Raw genomic sequence first — 13983 nt, forward strand, 5'->3', positions numbered from 1 at the left:
ATGAATAACTTCTTGTACAATTTTCTTGCTTGAACTTTACTTGGATATATCTTAAGCACCAGATACCATCACACTCATGTACAACTGTTATGTAATATAAGCACTGTGTTCTGCCAATATCGAAAGACTGAGGCTCAGGAAACTTAGATAAAGGGAGAAATATGGAGACAGGAGCTTCTTGGTTCCCTGAAACAGGGAGTTACGGCTGTGAAGTATTTTTCAGGATTGGTTTCCCATCTGGCTGAGATTGAATAATAGTATTTGCCAGACTCTAGAATTCTGAACACAGACAAGTTTTCCTATAATAGCCATCCATTATATTTTCCTCAACTGAAAAAAAAAAAAAAACTCAATGAGCAATAATGGACGTGATTGCAACAAGATGTATTTTTCTGAATTTTATATATGGAAATGAAGGAAATGATCTCTGTTCTTGAAAACTGTTCTCTTGCTTGATCACTTCTGCTCTGGGAGTTTTCCTTACACACCTTGCAATTTACTGCTTGGAGAGAGGAGGATCTTGATTAACGTTGTGGCAGGGAAATGGTTCTTTCCACAGATCTACGAAGTGCTGACCTGAATTCTTTATTTCTGAGGCTGTAAATCAGCGGGTTGAATAATGGAGTGAGGATGGTGTAGGAGACAGATATGAGAGCATCTTGGCTGGAGGAGGAGGTGGACTTGAGCCTTAAGTAGATGAAAGAGGCACAACCATAATGGATCGTGACAACAATGAGGTGGGATGCACAGGTGGAGAAAGCTTTGTACCTGCCTAATGTGGAAGGAAACTGGACTATGGCAGAGATGATGTGTATGTAAGATACCAAAATCAGTAACAGGGGGACAACTAGGACCAATGCACAGAGCATGATGATGACAATCTGACTCGAGTGGGTATGGTGAGATGCTACTTTGAGGACAGGGGCAATGTCACAGAAGAAATGATGGAGCTGATTAGAAGAGTGAAAAGGCAGATGAAATACCATGGAGGTGATAATCTGTGCAATAGTAAAGCCACAGACACAGGCAGCGCCCACTAGTCCCACACACACCCGGGGTCCCATGAGCTCCGTGTAGCGCAGAGGGTTACAGATGGCCACGTAGCGGTCATAGCCCATGGCTGCCAGCAGGAAGGAGTGAGAACAGCCAAGGAAGAGGAAGGTGAACATCTGGATGGCACAGCCCAGGAAGGAGATGGTCTTCTTCTGGGCCAGCAGGTCCACCAGCATCTTGGGTACAATGACGAATGTATAGCAGGTCTCAGAGCAGGAGAGGACGGCAAGGAAGAAGTACATGGGGGTGTGAAGGGCTCTGTCCAGCATGATGGTGGAAATGATGATGGCATTGGTGCCCAGGGTGAACAGGTAGATGGGCAGGAAGGCTATGAAGAGCAGCCGCTGCAGCCCAGCCAGAGAAGAGAAGCCAAGGAAGACGAACTCCCTCACCAGGGTCTCATTGCCCCACTCCATGGAAGGTACATCATTTGGAGACAATCCAAGAGAGGGGTAGATAGTATCAAGATAAACCTCTGAAAATGAGTAGAATCACAAGAAATTGTTCATCATTGAATAGGTGTTAAAATCTGAGCTCTAAATTCATTACTCCCCCTCTATCCAGATTATATTTTGGACAAAAGGTGGTGCCTAAAATCAGCCAAGAGTACATCCAACTTTGCATCTCCACAATCATTCTAACAAAACAGGCAAACGGTTCTTGATGTTTCTCAGACCCAACTATCCCTTCATCTCCACTTGCAGGATGCAGCTGCCATTCACATCCCTCAGCCCTCACTGTTTATCACGCAAACCTGGCCTTTTGGCTTGCTTGTCCTCACATGCCTGGACCCTCAGTTGCAGAGTACATGGTTTTCACACACTACCTTGAGAGGTGACTTTGTCCATGATCCTCAGCATCTTCTCATTAACATTTTCCTTAAATAGTTCAACTCTTAGTTCCCATTTCTCCATAACTTGGACCTGCATTTCCCTTGCCCCTGTAGGCCACACTTCCTGGCATGGTCATTGGCTCCACCTTTGCATACCCTTATTATGCTGACTGTTGCTTCTGGACCTTCATTCTTTTCCCCAACTGGAACAAGGTTTTCAGGATAGAATATACCTCTGCATTCTCCGGTGCCCACCTCAGAAACCTTCCTCCTGCAGAGAGAACCCCCATCTTCCTCAGGACCCTTGTCCATTTCCATCACTTCCCTTAACTCCTACTGACACCCCATTGTGCTTGTCCTTCCTGTCACACCCACATCTCTTTTCAATGCATCTGAAGATGCAACCCCTGATTCCAGGTAAATTTCCATAATATAAATGATATCATATTACTCCCCTCCTCAAAATTTACCCATGACTTCATATTCCAACTCTCTGTGGCTTTAAGGTCTTATTTTGGAAACCGAACTATGGGTCTGTGATCATATCAACCTTCATGGAATGCATCCTTATGCAGATATGTTTCATCTTCTTTGCCTCTACTCCTTGCTTAGGCTCCTTGTTACCCCTTTTTTATTTACAAATCTTTTACCATTATTCTAAGGCTCTAGCTAAATCTGCTTTTGGGGAACCTCCTTGATATCACCCCATAAAGAGTTGTCTCTGTTCCAAGAATTTACATATGGCATTAATCCCCAGTTTAATGTGTTTACTTAATTTTGAAATATTATAATGCATTTTTCTCATCTCTCTTTTCCATTGGACTTTATATCCTTGAGGGGAAGATGTAAATTGTATGTGTCTTCAGCTGAATTCTCTTCAGTATCTAGAACTGTATTAAGTATACTTAATAGCTTCTTATTTTTTTTATTTTTTTTTAATTTTTTTTTTTTAATTTTTAAGAATTTATTTTCAGTGTAACAGTATTCATTGTTTTTGCACCACCCCCAGTGCTCCATGCAATCCATGACCTCACCAATACCCACCACCTGGTTCCCCCAACCACCCACCCCCCGCTCCTTCAAAACCTTCGGATTGTTTTTCAGAGTCCAGTCTCTCATGGTTCACCTCCCCTTCCAATTTCCCTCAACTCCCTTCTCTTCTCCATCTCCCCCTGTCCTCCATGCTATTTGTTATGCTCCACAAATAAGTGAAACCATAGGATAATTGACTCTCTCTGCTTGACTTATTTCACTCAGCATAATCTCTTCCAGTCCCGTCCATGTTGCTACAAAAGTTGGGTATTCATCCTTTCTGATGGAGGCATAATACTCTATAGTATATATGGACCACATCTTCCTTATCCATTCGTCTGATGAAGGGCATCTTGGTTCTTTTTTTTTTTTTTTTTTAAGTTTTATTTTTTTAAATTTTTTTGAATTAATTTATTTTCAGAAAAACAGTATTCATTATTTTTTCACCACACCCAGTGCTCCATGCAATCCATGCCCACCTGGTACCCCAACCTCCCCGCCCCCCACCACTTCAAACCCCTAAGATTGTTTTTCAGAGTCCATAGTCTCTCATGACTCACCTCCCCTTCCAATTCACTCTTTTTTTTTCCCAATTTATTTATTTTCAGAAAAACAGTATTCATTATTTTTTCACCACACCCAGTGCTCCATGCAAGCTGTGCCCTCTATAATACCCACCACCTGGTACCCCAACCTCCCAATAGCTTCTTAATAAATAATAGTCATATAAATAAAAAAGCTAACTTGGCATATTGCTACTTATCTTGTGATGTCAAGAAGTCTTCCTAGAATGCTCAGAGTAAGAGAATCCTCAGTGTTCTTTCCTCCCGGGCATGAGGATTATACAAGACCAAGAATGCCTGAGGATTTCTGTACTACAAGGAACTAAGTAGTATCTTTAAAACCCAAGAGAGAAATCTCCATTTAAAATAGGAATATAGCACTGAAGAGAGGATAACTGGAATTTCATGTATTCCCAACTCCTTGGACACGGGTTATTCTCTAGAGCATATGGGAATGTAAGTAAATGGGAGAGAAAATATAAGGTAGACTTTTTATCCCAATGTGTTTATCCCAATGTTAAAAAACATATCATTCAAAATTATTATCTTAACTAATAACAATAACTAATACCAATAACATAATGGCAGTGTACCCTACCCTAGCAGAGAACCCCTACATCAAGAATATCAGACGCTATACAAGTGTTAAGCAGTGTGATTATGACAAGGCGCTGTGCGTTAGGGACATGCATAAAAATAAGACCCAGTCCAAGACCTCATGGTTTGCGGTGAGATGTTTGCAGAAGTGATTATTATAAAATAATGTGGTGACTGAAATGGCAGATTCTTACTTGCAGCTGAAAGCACCAAGGAGAAAAATCTTTTGTATATCTTTGGAAAAGAATATGTCTGTGCTTGTTTCTGGGTTTCTTTGTATCTGCAATAGAAATGTTGAACGAAAGCATTCTTGGAGAATATAATGAGACTGGGCATAACTTAGTTTCTACTTTCATCCAGATGTATAAAAGTTTGGGGAAGCACAGTTGCTGTGTTGCCCCTGATGTTTTGTGTTACCATAGTGTCACCCCTCACCCCGTCAGACCTTCTCTTCCTCCTCCTTATTCCGCTACTTTTTTGTTCAACACCTGACAAAAGGGTCTTTATTTCCTAGAAGGCATGTTTATTACTAGTATACTATTATCTTTCTAATTCCAGGATCCCCAATTCTTAGGACTATGAATGAATTTCCATGCTTATGTTCTCAAATTTTACCTTTATAAGCACAAGTGAAGTTGAGTAATGGAATAAAATGGGTTTTGAACTTAGACCAATTTAGGCCTTAATCCTGACTCTGGCATACTTTAGTGGTAAGATCATAAATTCCCCAAGTCCCATTGTTTCATTTGTATAGTGAGAAATGCAATTCCTGTGTCCCAGGGCGACAATGAAGATGAACTGAAATCACGTATATGGAAGAGTCTAATTTAGTAAATAGCGAAGGCTCAGTAAACACTTTCCTTTCATTACTTTACTGTTGTTCCCTTTTCATCAGTAACATAATGAGCATTTAACTCATGGCAAGTTGTTGAATCACCATTTCTGTGCTTTCCAAGGGAGGGAAAATTTAAGAGGATTATCATCCCCCTGAGGCTCTCCAAGCTTGAGGGAAGGTAAGTAATGGGGTTGTCTAAGGAGTGTTGCTCTGCCCTGGAGGGAGCAAGTTTAGAACTTAAGGATGAGGCCAGCCCTTTGCTGCCTGGTTTGTTCCACAGCCAGAGTCAACCGTGTAGGTTAATTACATCTGGTAGAAAGCAAAGGAGCTTTCTTACATATTCTATTTTGTTGGGGATGGTATGAGACAAATTTAGAAAATAAATTGTATTAATCCTAGTCACCTATTAGAAATTTCTCATTCTGGATGTTTTATAGTTATCAATGATGCATATTTTGTAAATGTTTTTAGGTATCTATGTATTTAAGTATCAAACTCAACTCTTCATCGAGCTCCTAAAGAATGGAACATGTTGCTCCATAATTCTCATACTTTATGATTTCATGATTTCTATTATGTTCTAAGCACCAGAAATATAAATATGAGTAAAATCACTGTCCCTTTCTTTGAGAAGAGCGAACCAAACAGCAGGCATATTGCAAGGCAAACCATCATAAACATTATGAAAGAAGTACCAGCAAAATGTCCTGAAAATCTTGAGGAAACGACAAATAATTTCTGGAAAGCTTTGAAGAACAAACAGTATTCGAATATCACCAGTTAGCATTTTGATAAAAATATGACATTATAGGTGCTATTCATGTAAACATTGTGATTGAGCTGATGGCCACTTTCCTTAGTGTTGACTAGCCCTTCAGAACAGAACCAGTGCCTGTTGTTTTGTTGTGTTAACATACAGACATTTCATATTTCCAAAGGAAATGCAGGTGTTTATACATACATGGCTGTGAAACACTCACTTCTCCCTTTCTTTTGTTTCTGTACCATTAACATCACATTAAGTTCACCAACTAACCCCACCCCTAGTCTACTTCAGTTAGTTCTTAGGGGGACTTCATCCCCCCACCACTAGTCTGTCAGTATTCATTTTGACATTTCAGGGAAGAAAAAAAATAAAATACAATTTTGTGAGAGCTTATCAACCAAAATTTAGAACCATCTTTTAGAAATATAATGTGAACTAACATTTATTACAAGTTCACCATATTCAGAAGAGAGTGAAAAAAATTATATGTATTGATCATTTGTGTTCATAATGAGCCCTGAGGTACATATTATTTTTAATATATCCATTATAAAGATGAGAAATTTAATAACCAAAGAGTTTGAGGATATGATTCAAGTTCACACAGCCAGTAGAAGTAGCCAGTAGAACACACATACATATGTTACTGAAAAGAGGACAGCAGAATTCTGTCACTCTCCTTCCATACAAAGGTAATCAGACAGGATTTCTGTGACACTTTTGTTGCGGACTCAAGTCCTGACCCCACCATGTATTGGATCTGGGACTTTGATGTGTCTAAATCAATTTTCTCATCTTCATAATGGAGTTCACTCTGATAATCAGCTAACCTAACTTTCAAACTTTCTCCAAAATAAGTGGGAAAATACTACTGCAATGGTTAAGTGTTATGCAAATATTAGTTCTGTCATTATCATTTTAGAATCAAAATCGGGCAGATGCTTCTCAATATGACTTTCATACTGCTGAGTGCACTCCACTGGTTTCAGAAAGGGCTTGAAAGGATAGAGTTTCCTTGACCAGGACAGGGAAATGTGCGCTGCACCTGTCCCTTATCCGGAAGGATCTCCAAAAAGTCTGAGTCATAAATGTCATGGTCACAGGAGATCTTAAACCTCTAGTCCAGCAGTCTCATCTGAGAGGTGAAGAAATTGAGCTTCAGAGAGTGCTGGGAGACCCCGAGGCCAGAAACAACCAAGTTGATGTGTCAGCAACAGAAGAGAGGTATTTGTCTTTCAGAATGTTATTGTAATTGTGTTATCATTCTTCCTTGAGGTGTTTATTATATAGATACTAACTTCTCTTTGTGCATCTTTGTGCAGTTTCTCCCATGTCTGTTCCTGAACCCACCAGGTCTCTATGAGCTTGTGCTAGTGTTTCTGACTGACTCTGATTTTGTGTGCCTTTGGACTTCTGTGTCTTCGGGTCTGTCAACTGTCATTGTCTGCAGGAACTCACTGAGTACTAGGGCCTATATTAGATACTGTAATCGTCTAGATGCCACACACCACAATCATTTCCGAAAAAGAATATTACTCTGGATTTGTAGATGCATACACACACACACAAACACACACACAATGGGTTGTTATTCAGACTTTAAAAAAAAAAAAAAAAACAAAAAAAATTTAAAAATAAAAAAAAAGAGGAGAAAAAATCCTGCTATTTGCCAGAACATGGACCTGGAAGAATTATGCTTAGTGAACCACGCCTGTCACAGAAGGGCAAATTCCACCTAAAGGAGAAAACCAAAGAGTCAAATGTACAGACACAGAGCAGAATGGTGATTGTCAGGGTCAGGGCAAGTGCACAGTGGCTGTTCAGTGGGTATGGCTGCCAGCCATGCAAGATGAACACGTTCTAGAGATCTGCTCTTCATCATTGTGCCCATAGTTAACACTACAGTATTATGTACTTCACATTAATGAAGAGGGTAGATCTCATGGTAAGTATCCTTGCTCTAATGAACAAAAGATTTTCTGATTAAAATTGCTGAGTGCCCTACTGAGTTAAATCGGAATAAAGACAGTGTCTATGTAAACTGAGGAAGCTCACTGAGACCGTTAATTTAGGATATGTATAAAATTATATGCATAGTTATACTGAAATTCACTTTAAAGCTTAAACCGTCCTGGATAGCATTCTTTGGAGACCACAGCCTTACTCGTGGCCTTCTCTTCTTCTCAGTGGCACTGCACCAGCATGGACCCATCACCCCTCTCTGTCTCTTACCTGAGATGAAAAACCATAGGTCCCACTGGGAGCTAGATGTTTGCTCTCACCTCCTGTCCATTGTCTGCTTTCCCAGTTGGAAAGGGGGTCACTCCCAGACAGAGGTCTGTTATTAAGGGATGGACTCCCATCTGCTCTTTGTCTTCCTGAGAGGAACAGAGGCACAGAGGCTGCTGGAGACAAAAAACCCAAGCTGAAGTGGAGAAAGGGGAAAGGTCAAAATGAGACAGAGGATACTGATCTCTACTCAGGGACAGAGATGTGATGATGATCTGGGGACTTAGACCCCGACCAAATGCACTCAGTTTCCTTCTGCCATTTTGCAGCAGTTGACGGAAGTCCACAACCCACATCAGACACTGACCACAGAAGAATCGGCACCTTCGTTGTATTTATTGGTAGCGGGCGGTTCTTAGCTGGGTCTCCTGATGCCAGACCCATCGTCATGGAGATGTTGCTCTGGGTTTAATTAACAGCTGAGTTGATTGTGAAAAATAGAAATCAACAAATGCCAAATTGCTCAAAATTGGGGCCAGGCAAGAGCGCTCTCAGCAACTCTCAGATGCAGCATGTAGCAATCCTAGAAAATTTCAGTAATTTTAAGTTGATTTCTCAATTTTACACATTACCAAAGGACAAAAGGGAAATTTACACAGAGAATGCATGATGATAGATGCACTATAAAACATGTTGGTTTAGCTTTAAATGGGCTTTTGTACTTAAAATTAGGGAAGTCCTTCCTGTCAGGCTAGAGGGTAGATTCAGCAATGTTGCTTTTTATAGTGAAGGCCCTGGTGGGAGTGAGCTGAAAAGAGACACAGTTCACCACCCAAACTGCATTTTTCCTACCTTTTTCCTCCATTACCCAGAAAAAAATACAGTGTACTGTTGTGCAAAGGGGACATGATATCAGTGTGTGCAGAGAGTTGGGTAGATCAGTGGTCACAGACAGCATTACTTGATGATACAAACGTCCTCTCAGTTTGTACAATAGTACCATCGCTTATTTTCTATCTCCCAAATTTCTGGTTTCCTCTTGTCTCGTGGCTTCATGAGGCATGAATGTGATTCAGCATCACTTTCCATCCATATGTGGATGGATGTTGAAAACCCCTAACGATGACATGGCACAAAGTAGGAACTCATCAAGTATCAGTAGATAAAGAAAAAATGACACAAAACAGAGTAAAAGGGAGCACCAGAACTCATGCCCATGAAGAAGGAAATAAGAAGAGTGAATTTAATGGATTGAATTGGAATGCTGAACTTTGTTCTGTTACTGATGCCCATCGCTCACTTCTACTACTTGATCAAGGTATTATGGGCCTGTGAAAAGCTGTGTATATTTAACGTAGGCATCTCGATGAGCTTGGAGGTAAGTACACACCCATAAACCATCACCACCACCAAGCCCATAGACCTATGCATCAGTTCCCAAAGTTTCCTCCCATCACTATTACCGTCATTGTTCTTTTCACCGTTTTGTGTTAAAATGGCAAGCATAAGATCTACCCTCCTAGCCAATTTGAAGTATGCAGTATTGTATTGTTAGCTGTAGTACTGTGTGGTATGGTACATCTCCAGAACTCATCTTCCATAACTGAAATTTTGTACCCTTGACCGACATCTCCTCATTTTCCCCTCCCCGTAGCCCAGGGCTACCACCATTTATTTTCCATTCTCTTCTATTAGTTTGTGCTATTTTTGATTCCCCTTATCAGGACCTTGTGTAGTATCTGTCCTTCTGTGACTGGTTTATTCCATGTATCATAATGTCCTCCAGGCTCATCTGACCAGTGACAGGACTTCCTTCCTTCTAAGGCTGAGTAAGATTCCATTGTATGTATATACCACGTTTTCTTTATCCATTCATCCTTTCTTGTGGGCCTTTAGTTTGTTTTCATATCTTTGTGAAGAGTGATGCAATGGACATGGGAGTGTGGGTATCTCTTTGATCTCCTGATTCTGATTCCCCTGGATAAATACTCAGAAGTGGGGTTGATGGATCATACGATCGTTGTATTTTTAATTTTTTTAGAAAACTCCATTCTGTTTTTCATAATGGCTCCATTATGAATGGCTCCACCAAGTGCAATTTCACCAACAGGGTACCTGAGTTCCCTTTTCCCCACCTCCTTGGCAATACTTACCTTTTTTGTCTTTAATAAAATTCATTCTTTTAAACAATTAGTCTATGTGTGAGCTGATACCTCATTGTGCTTTTAATTTACATTTCTCTGATGATAGGTGATGTTGAGCAATTTTTCATACGCCTGTTCACTTTTTGTTTGTCTTCAACCTTGGAAATAGATAGTTTCTTCAATAAAGGTGTTGGAAAAAACAAGATATCTCCATACAAAAGAATGACATTGGACACATACATTACACTATACATATCAATCAACACAAAATAGATTAAATACTTAAACATAAGACCTGAAACTATAAACTTCTCAAAGAGAACAGAGGGAATGTTATCTTGATAGTGGTCTTGACAATAATTATTTTGATATGACACCAGAAGCACAAGCAACAAAAGCAAACATCAAGGATATCAAACGCAAAAGCTTCTGAACAGCAAAGAAACAATCCACAAATGAAAAGATAATTTTTAAAGAAGGAGAAAAAATTTGCAAAGTATGTGTTTGATAAGAGGTTAATATCTAAAATACATAAAGAATTCATACATTTCAAAAGCAAACCAACAACAACCATAACAAAGAACCAAAAACCAAATAACTTGATTAAACAAAGGGTAAAGGGCCTGAAGAGACATTTCTCCAAAGAAGATATACAAATGGCCACCCTTACTACCTTCATTTTTTCCCAATTTTGCCCTCAGTCTCATCCAATTGCTTTCCTTTAATGTTTCAGGGGAGAGCAGGTGACATGTACTATGTCAGTCAGCCAGTGGGTTTCCTCTGCTTGAGGGTTTGGTTCAGGATGGGCATGTGATATAAATCTGGACCATCAGAAACAGAAAAATCTAGTGTCTTAACTTCTGTTTTCACATTTGAAGAAGTGACTTCTCTCTTCCTTTGGACTGGATTGTGTGAGCTGGAGTTGTCAGAGACTGTTGAGTTTAAGCTAAAAACTTAAGCCAAGACTGAAGAAGCAGAGCTTTGAGACACATCTCAAGGACTCTGTGAGGATGACTGTTGGAACTCTACATCAACCTGTGCCCAAAACCATGGCCAGAGTGGATTTTGCAGCTTACCTGAGCCAATAGGTTTAGTTTCCATTAATACCAGTTTGATTTGGATTACTTTTAATTTGTAACCAAGGAATCTTAAATTATAAGACCTTGTCACCTTCCAGGATGGATTAGAGATGATTTAGGTATGTGCTGTGTAGGCAAGTATAAATGTATTAACATATAAGAAATTAGGATGAAAGTAAAGTAATAATATAGCAAGGTGATTTTGGAAGAGGTCATTAAGGAGTCCTTTGGCGAAGGGTATAGAAATGTATACCTTGCAGCCAAATACATGTATTAAATTCAGTTTCAAAATTATGCATCAAAATTTACACTGGGTAAGTCAAGAGAAAATGAAAACAGTTAAGCGTCATGTTGTTCACAGACCTAATAATGTGGGGATGTGATTTCCAATATAGAAGGATCGATCACATTAATGAAGCCAGAGATCATTTTTGGATACCTAATCAGAAAAGAAGGTCTGCAAAACAATGTGACCATATCCCACCTTAAACCCCAGGCTTACAGCTTCAGTGGAAAACACGTTTATTTACTTGCTCTCAGCCCACTCAGGTCATGAGTCTGGACTAAGACTGTCCAGACCCTCCCCTGGTGCAGTTCCCACTGAACAGCCTCTTCAAGTCCTCGTGAATGAGGGGATGACACAAGGCAACATCCCTGCCCACTCACTGTCTCTCTTTGTCCTTCCGTACAGCAGATGCCAGTGTGGCACCTCCCGCTCCCCTTTACACATGTTGCCCCTTCCCCGCACCTCCCACCCACAAGAGCATGCATTTTTCAATATTTTAGAAAACAGATTGCTTGACCTTAACATTTAGTTCTAATATCCATCTGGAATTGATTACATGTGTGATATGAGATAAAGGTACATTCTCTGTTTCTCCTGTGGATATCCACTGATGCTGCACTATCTTTGTAAAGATTTTCTTTCATTTCAAATATGAGAGATGCTCTTGAGCCCAGTGTCACCTTTGCCATAACCAGATGAATATAAGTATATTGGATTATTTCTGAGTGATCTTTTCTCTTCCATTGTTCAAGGTTTCTATTTTTGCACCAGCATTGTTTTATCTTTTTTTCTATTGGAAATGTAAGTACTCTACACTAGTGCTTTTCATTTTTAGAAAAAATTTTATTGTGTTATGTTAGTCACCAAAAAGTACATCATTAGTTTCTGATGCGGTATTCCAAAATTATTGTTTACGTACAACACCCAGTGCTCCATGCAATAATACTAGTGCTTTTCACAGATTATTTTGACTTTTCTTGTTCTTTTGTATTTCTGTATTCCATATTCCTAGACTTAGGAATTTTATTTTCTGCTAATTCAGAGAAATATATATTTTTTATTATTGACTTTGTATCGGGTAACCTTATACATATGTTAATTTATTAATTCTCATCTTTATTTGTATTTTCCTATGTAATTTCTGTGTTCCTAAGAATATTTTCAATGACCACAGTTTAATTTCTTCCTTTCAAACTATCATATTTTTGTTTACCTTATAATAGAAAAGACCTCTAGCACAGTACTGAATAGAGTGTGGGCATCATTGTTTTATTCCTGGTATCAAAGGGACAGTCCCCTTAATTTATCATTAAGCATGATATTTGCTGCGAATTTTTATTTTTTTAATTTAATTTTTTTTGCTGTTAATTTATAAAGATAGGCTCTCAGATTAGGAAAGTCTGCTATTTTTAGCTCTATATGTTTTTATTTATAATTGATGTTAAATTTGAATTTTTCTGCACCTATCAGAACAATCACATTTTAAAGTAAGTTATATGCTGTTTTTCTGAAAATAAATAAATTAATTTAATTTTAAAAAAGTAAGTTATATGCATAATTGTTTTAATAGATGTGTACATTTACATATATATATATATATATATATAATTTACATCCTGTATCTACTCCCATCTGTTCTAGCTACTGATCTAATTTAATCAATAAATCTATTGCTTCAGCTATCCTTTTTTGCCATACGTGTAGTAATTTTGAACTATGTTAAGTCAGCAAGCCACCCTCGGTAAGCCCCACTTGTTAATACAGTTGAGTTCAATGTGGCTGTCTTAATCTAAGGCAGAAAGTTTTTCCTAAGGGAATTCCATTTCTGCCTTGTATTATCCCTGCTGTCTGTCACCCCGGATTTCTACTTTCAGAAACATGGAGCACATAAATATACTCATCTAAGCTATGCAATCCTTCTCTGAGTTGGTGCACCTGCCCAAAACACTTCACCACTCTCTATTTCCTCGGTTTTTACTTATTTTTCAGATCTCGGTTTCAATATTACTTACTCCAGAAAGTCTTTTTTGATTTCTCCAAGATTGAGGTAGATCCTCACACATATACAGCCATCGTGTCCCAAGTAATTACTTACCACACTGTGGTATAATTCTCTGTTTTTAGATTGCAGTGTTTCTCAACTCCCTGTCTTAGTTAGCCTCACTGTGCCTATTGAGTGACAGATACTAAATAATTATTTCTTAGATTAAAAATAACAGTAGAAAACATATTCTGAGTTGATCATATAAAATAAATCTTTATTCAACATCTTATTAAGTCAATACTAAAGTTACCACTGAAAGATTCTTGGGTGGCTAAGTCGGTTAAGCATCCAACTCTTGATTTTGGTTCAGGTCATGATCTCAGGGTCATGAAATTAAGCCCCCTGTGGACTCAGCACTTAGCGTGAAGCCTGCTTAAGATTTTCACTCTTATGATCCCTCTGGCCCTCCCACCCCACACAGACATTCTATCTCTCTCCAAAAAACAAACAAACAAACAAACAAAAACAAACAAACAAAAACAAACAAACAAAAAAACCCACTGAAAATTTAGGAAAAAAATCC

The 13983-nt window shown here is 38.9% G+C and overlaps 1 protein-coding gene across 1 annotated transcript; it reads right to left on the reverse strand.

Annotated features, from left to right (window-relative positions):
* Positions 1-524: 524 nt before the first annotated feature.
* On the reverse strand, positions 525-1469 carry LOC122918869 (olfactory receptor 10K2-like). Its single transcript, XM_044267796.1, has one exon. It carries the CDS (start codon positions 1467-1469, stop codon positions 525-527), a length of 945 nt encoding a protein of 314 aa, XP_044123731.1.
* Positions 1470-13983: the final 12514 nt, after the last annotated feature.

This window comes from Neovison vison, chromosome 10 (assembly GCF_020171115.1).
Source record: "Neovison vison isolate M4711 chromosome 10, ASM_NN_V1, whole genome shotgun sequence".
Lineage (NCBI taxonomy): Eukaryota > Metazoa > Chordata > Mammalia > Carnivora > Mustelidae > Neogale > Neogale vison.

Excerpts from the sequence above, each read along its gene's own strand:
- LOC122918869 (XM_044267796.1), bottom strand. The coding sequence starts at position 1,469 with ATGGAGTGGGGCAATGAGACCCTGGTGAGGGAGTTCGTCTTCCTTGGC.